Source organism: Schistocerca piceifrons, chromosome 5 (assembly GCF_021461385.2).
Source record: "Schistocerca piceifrons isolate TAMUIC-IGC-003096 chromosome 5, iqSchPice1.1, whole genome shotgun sequence".
NCBI classification, from domain to species: Eukaryota; Metazoa; Arthropoda; class Insecta; order Orthoptera; family Acrididae; genus Schistocerca; species Schistocerca piceifrons.
The window spans coordinates 671,440,589-671,461,173 of NC_060142.1; the positions used below are offsets into that span (position 1 = coordinate 671,440,589).

A 20,585-nucleotide genomic window follows, 5' to 3' on the forward strand; every position below is an offset into this window, starting at 1 on the left:
ATTCATCTAGTAAGCTAAAGATCTTTTCAGTCTTATTTGTATGTTTGTTGACACCATGATATTCATCAAGTTTTACCTTTGCTCCTAAATTATTTACATTCTGTCAGAACTTTCTCTACATATGTTAATGAGCATATTTTTACTGTAAAATCTTGCCCAAAGAACTGTGACAAGCTATAATACGTGCTGTCTCCTTGCCACTATGGCGTGGACAATTATTTAGAGTCGCATATACTAAATACTACTATTGATCGTAGAGGGGAGGACATTGATGCAAATAACTTTGCTGAAAAATAAAGTGGAATTGCCAAAATGTCAAATACAGTACCTCAGCAGTATTTCTGATGACACTGACCACAATTCACAGCTAAATAAAATGCACTAAAGTTTTTTGGGATTGATGATATAGCCAGCCAATGGATTATGTTATACCTAACCAAAAGAAGGCAGAAAGTTAAGGGGAGAAATCAACATATGGAGGTCCCCAAGGCTCAATTTTAGGTCCTCTACTGTTCCTCACATATATAAATGATGATCTGTCTACTATACAACAGGCAGAATTATGACACAATGGAATTAAAGATATTAGCTGCCAGTGGGTATTGATTTATATTAATGGTGAAAGTTGAAATATTTGAGCCAGACCATGATTCGAACCCGAGTTTCCTGCTTACTAGGCACATGTGCTGATCATTACATCATCCACATACACCGGTCACCACAACTGCGTGGACTACCCAAGTATGCCTCCCAACAGGCCCAAATTAGTCACTTCTACTGACATTGTGCCCCTTCTTATTAGCCTCATTACTTACGGCATCTCACTGATTCCCATAAAAAGTTCAAGCTTTGCATCCATTTACACTGAAGGGATCACTGCCTTAATTATACATGGGGTGTGGGGTGTCTGGTTTTTCAGACATGTCCAAAAGGACAGACACCTTTTTGATCTTGCAGTGCATACGCCTATTAAGCAGGAGACTCGGGTTTGAATCCTGGTCTGGCACAAGTTTTCAATTTTCCTCATTGATATAAATCAATGCCTACTGGCAACTAATGTCTTTAATTCCTTTGTGTCTTTATTCATAGTGGCTGCAGGATCAAAATGATGTGTCCGAAAGAACAAACTAGAATTAGTTCTTTTTACAGATGACACTAGTATTGTAATCAAGTCAAACATATGTCCAGAAACAGCAGAAATAGTAAACACTGTTCTTGAAAGTATCATTGACTGGTTTTCTGGGAATGGTCTCGCCCTCAATTTTAAAAAGATATGAAATATTCAGTTCTGCTCATCTAAAGGAACTAAACCAATGATAAGGGTAATACATGATGAGGAAATAAAAAATTGGGTAGACGCTTCAAAATTCTTAGATGTCCATACTGACGAGATTTTAAACAGGAGAAAGCACATGTTGGAACTCCTAAAACAATTTAGTTCAGTCACATTTGCAATTAGAATCACTGCAAATCTTGTGAAAACACAAATCAGTAAACTGACATATTTTGCACACTTTTATTGAATAATGTCATACGGAATATTGTTCTGGGGTAACCTATCTTTAAGATATAAAATCTTCATTGCCCAAAAATGTGCCATAAGAGTATATGTGATGCACGCCTATGAACATCTTGTAGACATTTGTTCAAGGAGTTGGGCATTCTGACTATTTCTTAATAGAATATTTATTCCCCTACGGAGTTTGTTATAAGTAGTTCAATATATCTCAAGAGGAACAACGATGTACATAATTACAATACCAGAAGGAAAAATGGCATTCATTACTCCACATTAAAGTTGTCTTTAGCACAAATGGGGAGCATTTTGATAACAAACAAAATAAAATCAAGGAAGAGAACATTTGCTTGGAATCAGACACAGAATATAATATTCCATTCAGTGATATTGAGCATGGTATCAAGAATTTGAAAAAACAACCAAGTCCCAGATGTGACTGTGACGGGAAAGAAAGGCATTTGTGCTTTATATTTAATATGTAATACGGTGTGGAAAACTGGTGAGTGGCATAAACACTGGATTACATCTGTTCTAATTCCTCTTCGCAAGAAAGGGTCAGTTAGAGACTGCTCCAATTATTAAAGTATTGTATTAATATCACAGAATAGGAAAGTCCTCCTGTAGATAATGAATCAAAATCTGAAGAAATACCTGCAGGCTCAGATTTTTGCAGAACAAGCAGATTTTGTGATAGGTACAGGTACTGTATAGAGGCAATTATGAATCTGAGGCAGATGATTGAAAAATTTCATTAAATTGTGTGTCCCTACCTTCAGGTGCCTCCTACATTATAAAAAATGTCTCTAACTGTGTCAAGTGGGACAAGTTAGGCATGTCCTCAGTAAGTTTTGGGTTCCAAAACACCAAGTATCATTACTAAAACTCTTTATCATGCTCAAATTACAACCATGAATATTGACAGTGAACATGCGTTGTTTTTCAATGTGACAAATAGAGTAAGATGAAGTTGTAATCTGTCACCTCAACTCTGTAACATCCATGCAAAGTATATCATCCAAAGCTTACTTGATGGCTGGGATAGTGGAATTTCAAATGGCAGGGTTCCATCACGAGAGGAGTGATGGGGAGACAGACAAAAAGGGAGACTTTTGATTCACAACCCAGCCCAGGAAGGTGGCTATGGGCAATGAAGAAGAAGAAGAAGAAGAAGAAGAAGAAGGCCATGCCATCAGTGCCATGCCAACAACAATGATGTCAAAATAGTGATTTGGCAGTGGTTGGATTATCAGACAATAGTTTTTCACAAAAATATAATTCAGAATTTCATTATGATAATGCCTTAATAATGGTGGGAATTATGTTGAAAATGATATTAAGTATTGGCTTTAATGGAATAATACTTTCTTAACTGCACTTGAATTTAATACAAAAACAGAAGATACTTTAAAAATAAAAATAAAGAAAGGCTTGTATTTTCCCCATACTTTTTGTTTGAAATTAAAATCTAAAGCTGTAATTTGCAAACTACCTTCCAGTCTTACCTTTTGCTGCTTCAAGCTCTATGTACTTAGTTTTAATCCTCTGGTTTTCTTCTTTGTAAGAATGCAACTGCCGCTTCCATTCCTCAACATTCGCTGTACTTTCCTGGAGGGCACTTGTTAATCTGACATTGTTGCTCTTCAGAGTTGCGAGTTCCACCTCCCACTTCTTCGCATTAGCAGAACTGTAAAAAGAAATTCATTAACAGTCATTTATTAATGGAAAGGTCTACTTTCTTACAGGTGGAACACATTAACTCTGACAGCACAGTTACTGCAGGTCTTCTGACCTAAAATGATGAGTACCAACAACTGTTAAACATTAACTGGAGTTCAAAACAGAAAGAAATAAAAAGAAATGAGGTTGCTGAATTTCTATGATAAAATAAGAGGGAAAATGTGACTGCGTGTGACAACAATTTGAAGTGGTGCATTTTATGGTTCCACATGTACTTACTTTCCCCTCCTGTTTTTTCTTATCCGAAAATTTCATCCTAGAAACTGTGTCAGTGACTACCAGGAAATGGGCTTATTTTCATGAAATTACAAGCATTCTGGAGGGAATCTTTAACATTCAGGTCATCATGACAGAATTCTATATTCTTTAATGCCAGAAGAAAAGATGCAATGCTCAATAAGTTTCTAATGGCAGATATTTTGCTGAATATGACATCTCCTCCGTATTTTCTGAAATTTTCAAATCTGGAGCAGAAGGGTCAAAACTATCAACATATTGAATTCCTAAACCATCAAAAACTGATACAAGAAAATTAGGGATTGGACTTTTAAAACACACAATTAGTTGCTGTTGCATGTAACTAATACTGATGTCACTGCTGTTTGACAATACATAATTTACTCTTTCTTTTTCATTTCTTTCTTTATCACTACATAAAATTTTTATCTTGTACACTTCTTACCTCCCAACAAAGGGAGTGCTCCATCTATTCTAAGCTTATAATCACTTGAAGTTTAACACACACACACACACACACACACACACACACACACACACACACACACACACACACACACAAATTGGCAAATTAGTTTCTGGGGGATTCACCATCTCAATCAGTGTCATAATAACTGGTTGCTTAAAATTACTTATTTTCACATTTGAGCACAAAAAAGGGCATACTAGATGCTTTGGAGCAATGTATTTGATGGCTACAGCCACGTGGCGGAGTCTCTTGCAACCAATGCAACACAAGTAACTTCTCTCTCAGCTCTCAGTAAGTGTGGCAATTCTGTGTTACCGTTTGCATCTTTGTTACAGCTTCATCTTCAACAAAGTTACACACAGTGTAACTGAAAGCGAACAGACCAGGAAGGAGAGTCAGAACAATTAAACTGTTTCACCAAGCTCCGGGATGAAAGCTTGAATTATTTTTGCTAAACACCAGAAATTTGCAAAGTGTCAGGAAACTGTTTAATTCGAAGGCTTACCCTTCCATCGATCTCATAGCTTCATTTAATGGTGGATGTGGCTCATACGTGCAGCACTCTGTGTCTGTGATGGCATGCTCCTATTATCTGTGAGTGATCAAATTTGGTAACTGCCTATCATCACATGTACAGATGGGATCCTGCACTTAGTTGCATCGGCACTTCTTACAGTGCCTCATATCATGCCTAACATTTGTGAAATTTTCACTTGTAGATGTATGAATTCTTCAGTAATTACTTCCTCCTGCTCCCTGTGGACCCTGTTGTTGTTTTCTTGAGTTTCCTTAAACTTCAGGAGTTCTCCCATTTCTGCTGCACTGGAAATTGATACAAAGGTCATCCTGTTGGGTCCTATTTCTGAAATATTTTCCACTTCCTTGAACTTGTGTTGTATTTAATTAATTTTCTATTCTACTTGTTGGATCTCCTTTATCTGTTCCAACATTTCAGTAATTGTTTGTTCGTGGGTCTCTAATGCAGATGAGACATCCCTATTAATTTCTGTCTGTCTTGTCTAGTAAGCCTCTTTAGTTTTCTGGTGTTTCTTTATGTCTTTATTATTCTGATCTACTTGTTTCTGTATTGTCTCAGTAAATGCCTCCAATTTCACCTCTGTCCTCTAAGCAAGTTCCTCCTGTGACTTTTCGTGCTTCCTTTCTTGTTTCTTCAGTAGTCTCTTATTCTCCTCACCCTCAGCCATGATTTTCTGTGGCACGCTCCTTACATCCTCGCCTCCAAATGCTCCTCCTGCTACTGGTGAAATTGCGACTGCTGGCTGAGACAACTGCATTTTGATGCAGTGTGTTTTCTACACGACCGCCTACCTCATCACTCATTGTAGCTGCCTGATCCTGACTTGCACCCATAGGGAATCTTCCACTCTAATACTATCTCTCCCTTGAAATGGCTCCACAGTTATTGAACCAATGCTGTCATGGATTCCATTTTGCCTGACTGTCTCATCAAGCTTCTAGTCCTCATATGCTAAAAGCTCCGATGCACCTGCCTACTCCTATGATGTGCAGTGTGCAGAAACACTCATGCCCTTTTTTACCTGACAATGCAGAAAGAATATGAGAAAAAGATGTGGACAGCACACACAAGCTGTTTGGGAAAAAATTTACCAAGTTACAAAAAGTGCTGCACTATTAGTTAACACAAAATATGCCCCCAAAAATTTGAACATATTCATTAATGTGTTGTAGTCTTGTTTGTAACTCAATTGAGTATTTGATTCATACATTTATTTATCTAAGTCCGAGAAAAAACTGATCGATTGTGGGTCAAAAGAAAGCAAGTTCCTCATCCTGATGGAAAGAGGATGGCAGGGATGTAAATTTTTGCCAGAATCCAAGTGTGCTGTAAACATTACCTCCTGTTTATTAGGTGACCCATGGGTATGCAGATTAGTGAGATGCTAAATCTGTCGCCCCAGATCATATAAAATGTCTGCCTCCATAGCGTAGCGGTAGTGTTACCTCCTACCATGCAGGGGGCCAGGGTTCGACTCCCGGCAGAGGCCCGGGTGTTGTGCGTCCATCATCATTGACTCGCAAGTTGCCGATGTGGCGTCACCTAAAAAGGACTTGCAATACGGCGGCCAAACTCCCCCGAATGGAGCCTCCCGGCCAACAATACCATACGATCATTTCATTTTTTTTTTTTATATAGAATGATAGATTACACCAAGGAAGTTAATGGGCTACTTGAAAAATTAACTGCTGCGCACATCAGTAAACGTTATTTGATAAGTTTGTGAACTTGTCAGGGGCCTCACCTATAGCTTGTCGATGGAGGACCTGGGCATTTCTTTTCAATGATTTACTTTAATGGTTGCTGAATGATGGAGTCTGATATGGTAAAAAGTATTCATTCAAACAGTTTGTAAAAATTACTCATGACACATAAGCATTGAGGTTATAATACACTTCGAGAATGAATTTACATGATTAAAATAAAACAATGATAAGCAAATGAATGGTTGTTACTGCCACCACCAATGTGATTTGTTTTGCTTTAGGGCACAAAAAACAACTGGGGTCATATGCGCCCAAGTCAAAACTACAGAACACGAACACAGAGAGGAGTTAAACGACTTTAGGTGAGTCCCAATGGACAGACTAGGAGATAGCTAAAAACGGGCATGTTGAAAAAGGGCTAAGAAAATCACGATGCAGAAATGGAGGTCCAAAACTAAAAATTAAATGGCCTTCGCCATGCTGCTTCAGCCGATAAAAAGTAAAACACGGTTGACAGCCTGTGCGTAACCCACCAATGTGATGCTGGACAATTACAGAGACATATAAAGGACATGAATTATGCTTTCAGTCACGGTTGCAAAAAATTTAAAATTACACAAAAATATAAATTTGAATAGAGCATACAAATCAACGAATAAAGGAAGAATCAGAAAGAAACATCACCTGGCGTGTGATCCCCAATGAGTTAGCTTGATAAAGAAACAAACACGAGTGGTTATGAGAAAAATCTCCTTTGAAGCAAGAATTCGATTGCACAAAAACTTGCATATCAGTGTGTCAAGTGTGTAGATCATGTTAGAAGATTAAAAATATATAAACCAGGAATGAACTTCTCTTCCCTCAATATATCATGGTTCCCAAAGTTGGTAGTGTGCGTTGAAAATGTGATCTTACCACGATTGCCACTGAGGTTGTTGCCGACAAGTCAGAGTGCACTGAACTTCAGCTGCTTTTAGCTGTTGATAGGCTCAGCCAATATTATGAGATTGTGAATCGCAGATCTCATCATCCTCATGATTACTCACAGTGTGTGTGCCCAAGTTCAAACAAAAGCTTTGAAGACTTGGCAGGGAGCCAAAACCAAGAAAAATGTGTACAAACACACAGTCCAGAGTAACCTCACCTAGTAGAATTTTGAAGCGGAATACCCATACAAATCCCAACATGACTATGAACACCTCTCTCCATTTTTGGTAGCTTTCCTTCAGACCTCAGAAAAGCATCCTGCACAAACTTTTCTAGCCAATCCTAGAAATGCTCTCCCAACCAGAGATCTGAAAGTCCACTCCGTAACTTCCACCATAAAGTTGAAATGTAGCCACCAATGAAATAAGTGTAGATGGACATGGGAAGGCGAGTGTCACCCCATTCCTACGTCCAGACATGTTTGTCGGACATTCAGGAAATTTTGTTGGCTTTGCGCACCGTTCCCAAGGGAACAGCAAAGTTTGGAAATTTGCAGACATATGAGTGGCTTTATATTTTGCTTGAGGAAATTAGTCTGGAGACTACACACAGCAACAGCAAGTGGGCAACTGAGGATGCCACCCAAAGTTTACTAACAAGGTAGAGTTCTCACTCCTACCACCAGCGGTTTCCTATTCAGCTATTGAGGACACCAGTTTTCGGTTCTGCCACTCATTGTCAGCGGAAGCTTAGCGACGAGGATCATCCATACAAAGGCTTATCCAACTGACCATGTGACCCACTGGCGTGAGACCCTGCACTCTAAATGCCCAGCAGCCGAGAGCCCAATGCACTCTAAATGCCCAGCAGCTCTTCCAGAATAAGCGAAAGTGCCTGCTGTTAACGCCCGAGTGAAATGATCACCTGGCCAAGACCAAATGCATTTAAATGAGAGAAGAAAAAAAAACACCCTACTACAAGAATGAAACGTTAAAGGGATGGGTTACCAACAATGCGACAGGCTACCACTAGCCACTCGTGTAAACAACACACAATACAGGCACAAAGTCAACAAATAAAACTGGGAAAGTGAATGAAGCAAGAGCTTATCAAATGCACATTCAGTATGCAAATAGAATAAAATGTGAAGATAAAGGCCTGAAACAGGCCAACACCTCACTTGGTGACATAAAATGACATTTTCACAACTGAACACAGAAAAATGGCATCTTAGATGCTTTGGACTGATGTATTTGCTGATACAACTTCTAGAATGTCTATAAAGAGCTCTAGATTCAGAGCTCCAATCAGCACACACATAAGTTAACCAAGGCCCAAAAAGGTATTTATTCTGCAGAAAGGTGCAGTGAGAAAATCATCTGAAGATGATAAATGAATTTCATCCAGAAGTCTCTTCACCAACCCTGACATTCTTATACTATTGTGCAAGTGCATTTACTCCTTAATATTACTTTTGCTTAATAATGAGAGTGACTTTAGGATTTTTTTTTTAATCTGAGTGCCCAGGTCTACAACAGGCTGCCAGCACACATCAAGCAGGAAACTGAATATCCAAAAACACTCAAAACTAAAGTAAGAAAGTACTTTTTTTAGCATCTCTTCCTATAATTTATCAGAGCATTTTGTCTCAGAGCTTTAAATTCCACTTAACACTAAGGTTAACATGAAATAGCTTCTTTCTGTGTATAAAAAGCAGATGGTCTTACGTGTTATGACACACAAATGTTTACTATGAGGCACTAGATAAAAACAGAAACTGAGTAGTGTGAGTAGGACCAGTGATGTTTTTCAAAATAGTCACTTTTCTCCTATTATACATTAAGAAATAAAAAATGATTTGCAAATAATTCTCAATATCTTCTGCATGGGCACATGCACACTGTACCAGGAAGCAGCACAACTGGTGGCTTGGAGGGTCCCTGACTACATGCATGCTGCTGCCACAGAATCATTTCTGCCACAGCTGCCACCAAGATAGTATCGTAAGAAGCAACGACTATCCAACAGAGGCCTGTCATTGACTCTGGGCCACCACAGTGCTTCACTCACACTGCTGCCTTCATGGCTTTGCAACACTGATCATTCATTTTATGCATTTCATGCACTGAAGCATTGTATGTTTGTGTAGAGAGCGGCAACTTTCAGTGCCTACTATCACTATTCTTGTTGACATGTTCAGATGTCTCAGAAGAAACAGAGCCAAACAAATGGACTAATATACAATATGCACAAATTTCTCCACGACATTAAAGGCAACACTAGAAAGTCAAAAATCTTATTTGCACTGGAGGCTGCAACTGTTATGTTTCTTGTTCTTCCTCTTCCCTGAAATTATTTCCTCTTTGCACTCTCATCCCACTCATCTTCATCTTCATCCCCCCCCCCCCTTCTTCCCAAAAGTTTATCAGTGTGAGGCAGAACAGAACAGCCATTGGGTGCACAGTATTCACCTTGTGCTGTGTACTGGCATGCATGTTGATATTACTTGTTGGTGTTGGGGGCAGAAACCCATATCACCAGGGTTTTCTACTGAGGTTTAAATTAACTGCTTAAGTTTTCATGTACCTAAAATGGCTTTGTAATTTAATATATGAGTATTATTGATGCATTTCGCTACAGTACAGTCTACTCTTTGTTGCACATCCAATGTTTGTCCGGAAAATGGTGTCACTAAAACCCAAACTTCCAGGTGCCAGACACTCATATCTGTACCAAACATTGTATGTCAATAGAGTATCAACCAAAACTATGATTTAGTTCATACTATGTGCTGTTGTCCAGCAGAACTGGCATAAACGTTAATTAAAAGTAACACCAGAACTACCAGAGCAAACGAAAAGCATATCTATCAGCGACATAGCACGTGGTTTACATGGGTGAGTTGTACCAATACTACAAATGACCACTTTTTTTTTTTTGTTACATGGGACAACATTTTCCTGATATGTAAAAATACTTTTCAGAGTTTGTAGAAATGTTCTTTTGGCAGTCCACTTTTGCTTCGATAGTTGAAAGTAGCAAACCTATAGAGTACATTTATATAGGTAGGGGTGATGTTCTGTTGAACACATGTGACGGAACAAATATGTCTCATGATGAAGCAGCAAGAACATTTGTAATTTCACAGAATAAATAGAAACAATGGGACAATAGAACAGAAAAACAACTGCAACATGAGTGCGGCAGTACTAACAGTAATAATAACAGACTGCAGATGGCTGTGCCGCACACATTAGATGTATTACTTTTACTTCTGTGATGGATGGAATCGGCTGTATATTGCGCAAACATGGTGTAAAGACAATTTTCAAATTGACAAGGAAGATCAAAGAGTGTCTTAGATTGGCAAAGGAGAAAAGGGACCCACTTGCAATATCGGGAATATACCGTATCCAAGCACATGTGGAAAAGTTTATGTTGCAATGACTGGACGATCAATCAACACCAGGATCAAAGAACATAAGCAACATTGCAGGTTGGAGCAGGTGGAGAAATTGGCCGTGAAAGACCATGCGCTGAGCTAAATTTGCCGACATGGGAGTTCTGGCTGTAGAGAAGCACTATCACATGTGCTTATTCAGAAAGGCTGTAGAAATACAAAAACACACGAAGCTGTAGAAATACAAAAACACACGGACAGCTTCAACAAGAAAAGGGAAAGCCTTAAGGTAAATGGATCCTGGCTTCCCGTACCGCAGCGAATGACCGTCACAGGTCGCAACAGGAGAACCGCACCGGAAATGACCGCGGAGAAGCCCTCGGACGATTGTGTGCCAGGTACATATAGTCTGCGGGTGCGAGCTCGGCTCCAGTTCACTACCAGCAATGGAGGGTGAAACTTTGACAATGCCAGCCACTCATGCTTGTGAAACGTCAGTAAAATCATTGGATGAACATCAGCCGAAGAACCCAAGACAGAAACCGATAGGCAGTTTATCAACAAGTGGCCACAAAAGCCCTAACAATTTTGTACATCTGTTACTTTTTCTATGTTTGTGTTTATTATTATTATTATTATTATTATTATTATTATTACTCTTTCCTGACACAGACGTCATTTCTGGTTAAAAATGGAAAGTGACGCAGACCTTGATCAAGCGTGACTTCCTTTTAACTCTATGGTATATGTTACATTGCATTTAGGAACTTTCGGGTAATTGAACATGTATCAATAATTACAGATTTCTGTAGTTGTATACATACGTTTGGATGTAGCTGTATTGCGTTGATGTACTGGTGGATATTGTGTGGTATGATTCCTGTAGTTGATAGCATAATCGGTATGATGTCAACTTTATCCTGATGCCACATGTCCTTGACTTCCTCAGCCAGTTGGGTGTATTTTTCAATTTTTTCTCCTGTTTTCTTCTGTAAATTTGTTGTATTGGGTATGGATATTTTGATTAGTTGTGTTAATTTCTTCTTTTTATTGGTGAGTATGACGTCAGGTTTGTTATGTGGTGTTGTTTTATCTGTTATAATGGTTCTGTTCCAGTATAATTTGTATTCATCATTCTCCAGTACATTTTGTGGTGCATACTTGTATGTGGGAATGTGTTGTTTTATTAGTTTATGTTGTATGGCAAGTTGTTGATGTATTATTTTTGCTACATTGTCATGTCTTCTGGGGTACTCTGTATTTGCTAGTATTGTACATCCGCTTGTGATGTGATCTACTGTTTCTATTTGTTGTTTGCAAAGCCTGCATTTATCTGTTGTGGTATTGGGATCTTTAATAATATGCTTGCTGTAATATCTGGTGTTTATTGTTTGATCCTGTATTGCAACCATGAATCCTTCCGTCTCACTGTATATATTGCCTTTTCTTAGCCACGTGTTGGATGCATCTTGATCGATGTGTGGCTGTGTTAGATGATACGGGTGCTTGCCATGTAGTGTTTTCTTTATCCAATTTACTTTCTTTGTATCTGTTGATGTTATGTGATCTAAAGGGTTGTAGAAGTGGTTGTGAAATTGCAATGGTGTAGCCGATGTATTTATATGAGTGATTGCTTTGTGTATTTCGCTGGTTTCTGCTCGTTATAGAAAGAATTTTCTTAAACTGTCTACCCGTCCATAATGTAGGTTTTTTATGTCGATAAATCCTCTTCCTCCTTCCTTTCTGCTTAATGTGAATCTTTCTGTTGCTGAATGTATGTGATGTATTCTATATTTGTGGCATTGTGATCGTGTAAGTGTATTGAGTGCTTTTAAGTCTGTGTTACTCCATTTCACTACTCCAAATGAGTAGGTCAATATTGGTATAGTATAAGTATTTATACCTTTTGTCTTGTTTCTTGCTGTCAATTCTGTTTTCAGTATTTTTATTAGTCTTTGTCTATATTTTTCTTTTAGTTCCTCTTTTCATATCTGTATTATCCATTCCTATTTTTTGTCTGTATCCTAGATATTTATAGGAACCTGTTTCTTCCATCGCTTCTATGCAGTCGCTGTTGTTATCCAATATGTAATCTTCTTGTTTAGCGTGTTTTCCCTTGACTATGCTATTTTTCTTACATTTGTCTGTTCCAAAAGCCATATTTATATCATTGCTAAATACTTCTGTTATCTTTAGTAATTGGTTTAGTAGTTGATTTGTTGCTGCCAGTAGTTTTAGATCATCCATGTATAGCAAATGTGTGATTTTGTGTTGGTATGTTCCAGTAATATTATATCCATAATTTGTATTATTTAGCATGTTGGATAGTGGGTTCAGAGCAAGGCAGAACCAGAAAGGACTTAATGAGTCTCCTTGGTATATTCCACACTTAATCTGTATTGGCTTTGATGTGATGTTATTTGAATTTGTTTGGATATTAAGTGTGGTTTTCCAATTTTTCATTACTATGTCTAGGAACTGTATCAATTTAGGATCTACTTAGTATATTTCCAATATCTGTAGTAACCATGAGTGGGGTACACTACCAAAAGCTTTTCGGTAATCAATGTATGCTTAGTGTAGTGACCTTTGTTTAGTTTTAGCTTGATATGTCACCTCTGTATCTATTATCCGTTTCTCTTTACATCCTCGTGCTCCTCTGCAGCAGCCTTTTTGTTCTTCATTTATAATTTTGTTCTGTGTTGTATGTGTCATTGATTTCTGTGTAATGACTGAAGTTAATATTTTGTATATTGCTGGTAGGCATGTTATGGGGCGATATTTAGCTGGGTTTGCTGTGTCTGCTCGATCTTTAGGTTTCAGGTAAGTTATTCCTTGTGTAAGTGTATCAGGGACTGTGTACGGCTCTGCAATGTAATTGTTAAATAATTTAGTTAGATGTGGATGGTTGAGGTGAACTTCTTTAGCCAGAAATTTGCTATTTTATCATTTCCAGGGGCTTTCCAATTGTGTGTAGAATTAATTGCTCGGGTGACTTCATGTTGCAAAATTATCACTTCAGGCATTTGTGGTATCATCTTGTATGTGTCTGTTTCTGCTTGTATCCACCGTGCATGCCTGTTATGTTGTACCGGGTCTGACCATATGTTGCTCCAGAAGTGTTCCATGTCTGTTATGTTTGGTGGGTTATCTATTTTAATGTGTGTGTTATCTATTGTCTGGTAAAATTTCTTTTGGTTTGTGTTGAATGTTTGGTTTTGTTTCCTTCTATTTTCACTTTTTTTGTATCTTCTAAAGTCGTTTGGCGAATGCTTGTAACTACTGCTTCTTTTCATCTAATTGCTCTATTGCTTCTTGTTGTGAGATTTTACCTAACCTTTTTCGTTTTTTGTCTGATATTTCATTTCTTATAAATTGTGTTAGCTGTCCGATGTCTTTTCTCAGTTTTTCTATTCTGATCTGTAGCCTGTGTTGCCATGCTGGTTTTGTGGGTATCTTCTGTGTGTTGGTTGGTTCTGATCTCTGCCTAGTGTGTATATTTAGTGTAGTGAGTGCTCCTATATAAACCAGTAGTTGTAACTCTTCCATAGTTGTATTTTCATTTATTTTGTTGTGCATGATTGTGTTGATTGTTGTTGTTGTTGTTGTTGTTGTTGTTGTTGTTGTTTCGACTTGTGGGTAATTTGGTGGTCTAGGCAAGAATGGTCTAGACCACCAAATAACCCACAAGTCAAAACAACAATAACAACTATCAACACATTCATGCACAACAAAATAAATGAAAATACAACTATGGAAGAGTTACAACTAGTGGTTTATATAGGAGCACTCACTACACTAAATATACACACTAGGCAGAGATCAGAACCAACCAACACACAGAAGAAACCCACAAAACCAGCATGGCAACACAGGCTACAGATCAGAATAGAAAAACTGACGAAAGACATCGAACAGCTAACACAATTTATAAGAAATGAAATATCAGACAAAAAACGAAAAAAGTTAGGTAAAATCTCACAACAAGAAGTGATAGAGCAATTAGATGAAAAGAAGCAGAAATTACAAGCATTGGCCAAACGTCTTAGAAGATACAAAAAAAAGTGAAAATAGAAGGAAACAAAACCAAACATTCAACACAAACCAAAAGAAATTTTACCAGACAGTAGATAACACACACATTACAATAGACAATCCACCAAACATAAGACATGGAACACTTCTGGAGCAACCTATGGTCAAACCCGGTACAACATAACAGGCATGCACGGTGGATACAAGTAGAAACAGACACGTACAAGATGATACCACAAATGCCTGAAGTGATAATTTTGCAACATGAAGTCACCTGAGCAATTAATTCTACTCACAAATGGAAAGCCCCTGGAAAAGATAAAATAGCAAATTTCTGGCTAAAGAATTGCACCTCAACACATTCACATCTAACTAAATTATTAAACAGTTACAATGCAGAACCATACACAGTCCCTGATACACTAACACATGGAATAACTTATCTGAAACCTAAAGATCAAGCAGACACACAAACCCAGCAAAATATTGCCCCATAACATGCTTACCAACAATACACAAAATATTAACTTCAGTCATTACACAGAAATCAATGACACATACAACACAGAACAAAATTGTAAATGAAGAACAAAAAGGCTGCTGCAGAGGAGCACGAGGACGTAAAGAGAAACTGATAATAGATACAGAGGTGACATATCAAGCTAAAACTAAACAAAGGTCACTACACTAAGCATACATTGATTACCGAAAAGCTTTTGATAGTGTACCCCACTCATGGCTACTGCAAATATTGGAAATATACAAAGTAGATCCTAAACTAATACAGTTCCTAAACATAGTAATGAAAAATTGGAAAACCACGCTTAACATCCAAACAAATTCAGATAATATCGCATCACAGCCAATACAGATTAAGTGTGGAATATACCAAGGAGACTCATTAAGTCCTTTCTGGTTCTGCCTTGCTCTGAACCCACTATCCAACATGCTAAATAATACAAATTATGGATATAATATTACTGGAACATACCCACACAAAATCACACATTTGCTATACATGGATGATCTAAAACTACTGGCAGCAACAAATCAACAACTAAACCAATTACTAAAGATAACAGAAGTATTCAGTAATGATATAAATACGGCTTTTGGAACAGACAAATGTAAGAAAAATAGCATAGTCAAGGGAAAACACACTAAACAAGAAGATTACATATTGGATAACAACAGCGACTGCATAGAAGCGATGGAAGAAACAAATGCCTATAAATATCTAGGATATAGACAAAAAATAGGAATAGATAATACAGATATGAAAAGAGGAACTAAAAGAAAAATATAGACAAAGACTAACAAAAATACGGAAAACAGAATTGACAGCAAGAAACAAGACAAAAGGTATAAATACTTATGCTATACCAATATTGACCTACTCATTTGGAGTAGTGAAATGGAGTAACACAGACCTAGAAGCACTCAATACACTTACATGATCACAATGCCACAAATATAGAATACATCACATACATTCAGCAACAGAAAGATTCACATTAAGCAGAAAGGAAGGAGGAAGAGGATTTATCGACATAAAGAAACCTACATTATGGACAGGTAGACAATTTAAGAAAATTCTTTCTAGAACGAGCAGAAACTAGCAAAATACACAAAGCAATCACTCATATAAATATATCGGCGACACCATTGCAATTTCATAACCACTGCTACAACCCTTTAGGTCACATAACATCAACAGATACAAAGAAAGTAAATTGGAAAAAGAAAACATTATGTGGCAAGCACCCGTATCATCTAACAGAAGCACACATCGATCAAGACGCATCCAACAACATGGCTAAGAAAAGGCATTATATACAGTGAGATGGAAGGATTCATGGTTGCAATACAGGATCAAACAATAAACACCAGATATTACAGCAAGCATATTATTAAAGATCCCAATACCACAACAGATAAATGCAGACTTTGCAAACAACAAATAGAAACAGTAGATCACATCACAAGCGGATGTACAATACTAGCAAATACAGAATACCCCAGAAGACATGACAATGTAGCAAAAATAATACATCAACAACTTGCCATACAACATAAACTAATAAAACAACACATTCCCACATACAAGTATGCACCACAAAATGTACTGGAGAATGATGAATACAAATTATACTGGAACAGAACCATTATAACACATAAAACAACACCACATAACAAACCTGACATCATACTCACCAATAAAAAGAAGAAATTAACACAACTAATCAAAATATCCATACCCAATACAACAAATTTACAGAAGAAAACAGGAGAAAAAATTGAAAAATACACCCAACTGGCTGAGGAAGTCAATGACATGTGGCATCAGGATGAAGTTGACATTATACCGATTATACCATTAACTACAGGAGTCATACCACACAATATCCACCAGTACATCAACGCAACACAGCTACATCCAAACGTATATATACAACTACAGAAATCTGTAATTATTGATACATGTTCAATTACCCGAAAGTTCCTAAATGCAATGTAACATATACCATACAGTTAGAAGGAAGTCACGCTTGATCAAGGTCCGCGTCACTTTCCATTTTTAACCAGACATGACATCTGAGATAGGAAAGAAATAATAATAATAATAATAATAATGCCATCACTGATATCTGAACCCTGGATTCTTCGTACAATGAGCTAGTGCGCTACCAGCTCCCTCATAGAAATGACAAACAATAAGCTCACAGACAGATATTCCTTTTGTGTACTCTGGTAGTTCTGTTGTTACTTTTAATTAATGTTTATGCCCGTTCTGGTGGACGACAGCACATAGTACGAACTAAATCAGACTTTTGGTTGATACTCTGTCAACATAGAATGTTTCGTCCAAATCTGAGTGTCTGATATCTGCAGGTTTGGGTGGAAGTCAATAGAAACTAATTTATTGAACAGAACGGTATAATAGATCAGAATCAAAATTCTTCAAAATGGGACATTTTGCTAGCAATTTTCCAAGTGTTGTAGGCACACTGGAACACCTGGGTTGATATGTCCTTTAGAGCAACTGTAACACCAGCTTTCAAGTTTTTGACAGTCTCAAAACAGTGTCCCTTTGAGAGTGTTTTGACATGGAAAAACAGACAAATGTTTGCCAGAGTAAGGTCAGGACTGTATTGGGGTGAGGCTAGCTGGGGCGGTGTTGCCATGTCGTTTTTAACCTACAGTCTCTCACCAAAGACGAAGTGTGGCTTCATGTACTGCCTTGGTAGATCTTCCACAAACTGAGAACATGGGGTCCGGTGTGTGTGACCCTTTTGCAGCTTTTTTGAGCACTTCAACATAAAAGGTAGTATTGACAGTGTGTTCAGTGCAGGTACAAATTAATGGTGAACAATACCATTAGCATCAAAAAGGGCAACGAGCACAGCCTTCAGTTTGGATCTCCTCACAGGTTCCTTCTCAAAGTACAGTGACTGCAAGATGTTCCAGGTGGAGGTCTGTGTCTTCATCTCAGGTTTATATTTGAAAACTCAAAACTCATTTCCAGTTATAACACAGTCCAAGAAGTAGCATCATTTCTGCACAATTCCAGAAATCCTTAACAAACAAGCACCCAGTAGGACTTCAAGTCAATGGTCAACATTTACAGGACCAGTTTTGCATACATTTTCTTCCTCTGCAAACTGTTCAGTAACAGTCTTCTGTACAGTAATTCTGGGTATACTCATGGCATAAGCTATCACGAAAGTCACTCGAAGTTCGTTCTCTCTCTCTCTCTCTCTCTCTCTCTCTCTCTCTCTCTCTCTCTCTCTCACTCTCACACACACACACACACACACACACACACACACACACACACACACACACACACACACACTCTTCATGTAATGCAGTCAACTGATGATTTACACTTAAATACAACAACAATGTAGCATATGGTATAGTAGCTGTTTCGTACATTATCCCATTACCATACATCCACAACACCAATGGCTGTAACAGTCCCATGATGTACACACAAAATTAGTTGCATGTGTAAAACTGTCACTCTCTTAACAATAATGTGAAGAGCTTTATCTTCAAGGAAATCTTTGATCCAATCCCAAAGTTAGTTTGGTATTATGTTGTAGAAATTCTCCATTGAGACAGTACTATTAAAATTTTACATAGGTCATTCTCCAAGTTCTCTCTAAAATGTTCTGCCACTACACGGACGAAGGCAGGTAGCCCATACAAAGCATCAACATGCTTGACCCACCACAAATACACATCTCCACCTACACCTATCTCCAAATACTGAGTTTGCCACCTTCAAACTTCCTCATTAATTTATTAAATCTCATCCTCTTCGTTCTCACTGTGGCAAGAATTGTCTCCTGAGCACACAACAATATTATAAAAGGATAACTGTTAAATATGTGGCTGCTGTTATTACCTCTGTGCTAGAGCAAGCTTCAGCCTATCATTTTCATATTTAAGTTGTGCTTCTGGAGGCAGGTTAGCAATGGCGGGTGTTGCTGCAGACACAGGAGCTGGGCTCTTATCTCCAGACTTTGGCTGATGTTTGGGGCTCTCTCCTGCCTGTGAAAGCAGCACAAACATATTAATCTACTATCAATACACGATTACAATTACTTAAAATATATTTCATAATTTCAATATCAAACATTATCTAACAACCAAACTGAAGCATAATTTTCCTCAAGTGTGCATAAATACAATACAAGGTGCATTCAAGTTCTAAGGCCTCCGATTTTTTTTCTCCGGACTGGAAAGAGATAGAAACATGCACATTGTTTTAAAATGAGGCCGCGTTCATTGTCAATACGTCCCAGAGATGGCAGCACCATACGGCAGATGGAATTTTACTGCCAGCGGCGAGAATGAGAACTGTTTTAAATACTTAAAATGGCGACGATTTCCTTACTTGAACAGCGTGCAATCATTCGTTTTCTGAATTTGCATGGTGTGAAACCAATTGAAATTCATCGACAGTTGAAGGAGACATGTGGTGATGGAGTTATGGATGTGTCGTAAGTGCATTTGTGGGTGTGACAGTTTAATGAAGGCAGAACATCGTGTGACAGCAAACCGAAACAACCTCGGGCTCGCACAAGCCGGTCTGACGACGTGAACGAGAAAGCGGAGAGAATTGTTTTGGGGGATCGCCGAATGACTGTTGAACAGATTGCCTCCAGAGTTGGCATTTCTGTGGGTTCTGTGCACACAATCCTGCATGACGACCTGAAAATGCGAAAAGTGTCATCCAGGTGGGCGCCACGAATGCTGACAGACGACCACATGGCTGCCCTGTGGCATGTTGCCAAGCAATGTTGAGGCGCAACGACAGCATGAATGGGACTTTCTTTTCGTTGGTTATGACAATGGATGAGACGTGGATGCCACTTTTCAATCCAGAAACAAAGCGCCAGTCAGCTCAATGGAAGCACACAGATTCACCGCCACCAAAAAAATTTCGGGTAACCGCCAGTGCTGAAAAAATATGATGGTGTCCATGTTCTGTGACAGCGAGGGCGTAATCCTTACCCATTGCGCTCCAAAGGGCACTACGGTAACAGGTACATCATATGAAAATGTTTTGAAGAACAAATTACTTCCTGCACTGCAACAAAAACGTCCGGGAAGGGCTGCGCGTGTGCTGTTACACCAAGAAAACACACCCGCACATTGAGCTAATGTTACGCAACAGTTTCTTCGTGATAACAACTTTGAAGTGATTCCTCATGCTCCCTACTCACCTGACTTGGCTCCTAGTGACTTTTGGCTTTTTCCAACAATGAAAGACACTCTCCGTGGCCGCACATTCACCAGCTGTGTTGCTATTGCCTCAGCGATTTTCCAGTGGACAAAACAGACTCCTAAAGAAGCCTTCGCCGCTGTCATGGAATCATGACATCAGCGTTGTGAAAAATGTGTACGTCTGCAGGGCGATTACGTCGAGAAGTAACGCCAATTTCATCGATTTCGGGTGAGTAGTTAATTAGAAAAAAAATCGGAGGCCTTAGAACTTGAATGCA

The 20,585-nt window shown here is 38.4% G+C and overlaps 1 protein-coding gene across 1 annotated transcript in view; it reads right to left on the reverse strand.

Annotated features, from left to right (window-relative positions):
* Window positions 1-20,585, reverse strand: part of LOC124799191 (homer protein homolog 2) — a 222,853-nt gene that overhangs the window by 44,512 nt on the left and 157,756 nt on the right. The window contains exons 7-8 of the mRNA XM_047262726.1: window positions 18,983-19,128; window positions 3,022-3,203 (exon numbers count right to left, since the gene is read on the reverse strand). Coding sequence (XP_047118682.1) covers window positions 3,022-3,203; window positions 18,983-19,128 — 328 coding nt within the window. The remainder of the gene's footprint in view (window positions 1-3,021; window positions 3,204-18,982; window positions 19,129-20,585) is intronic.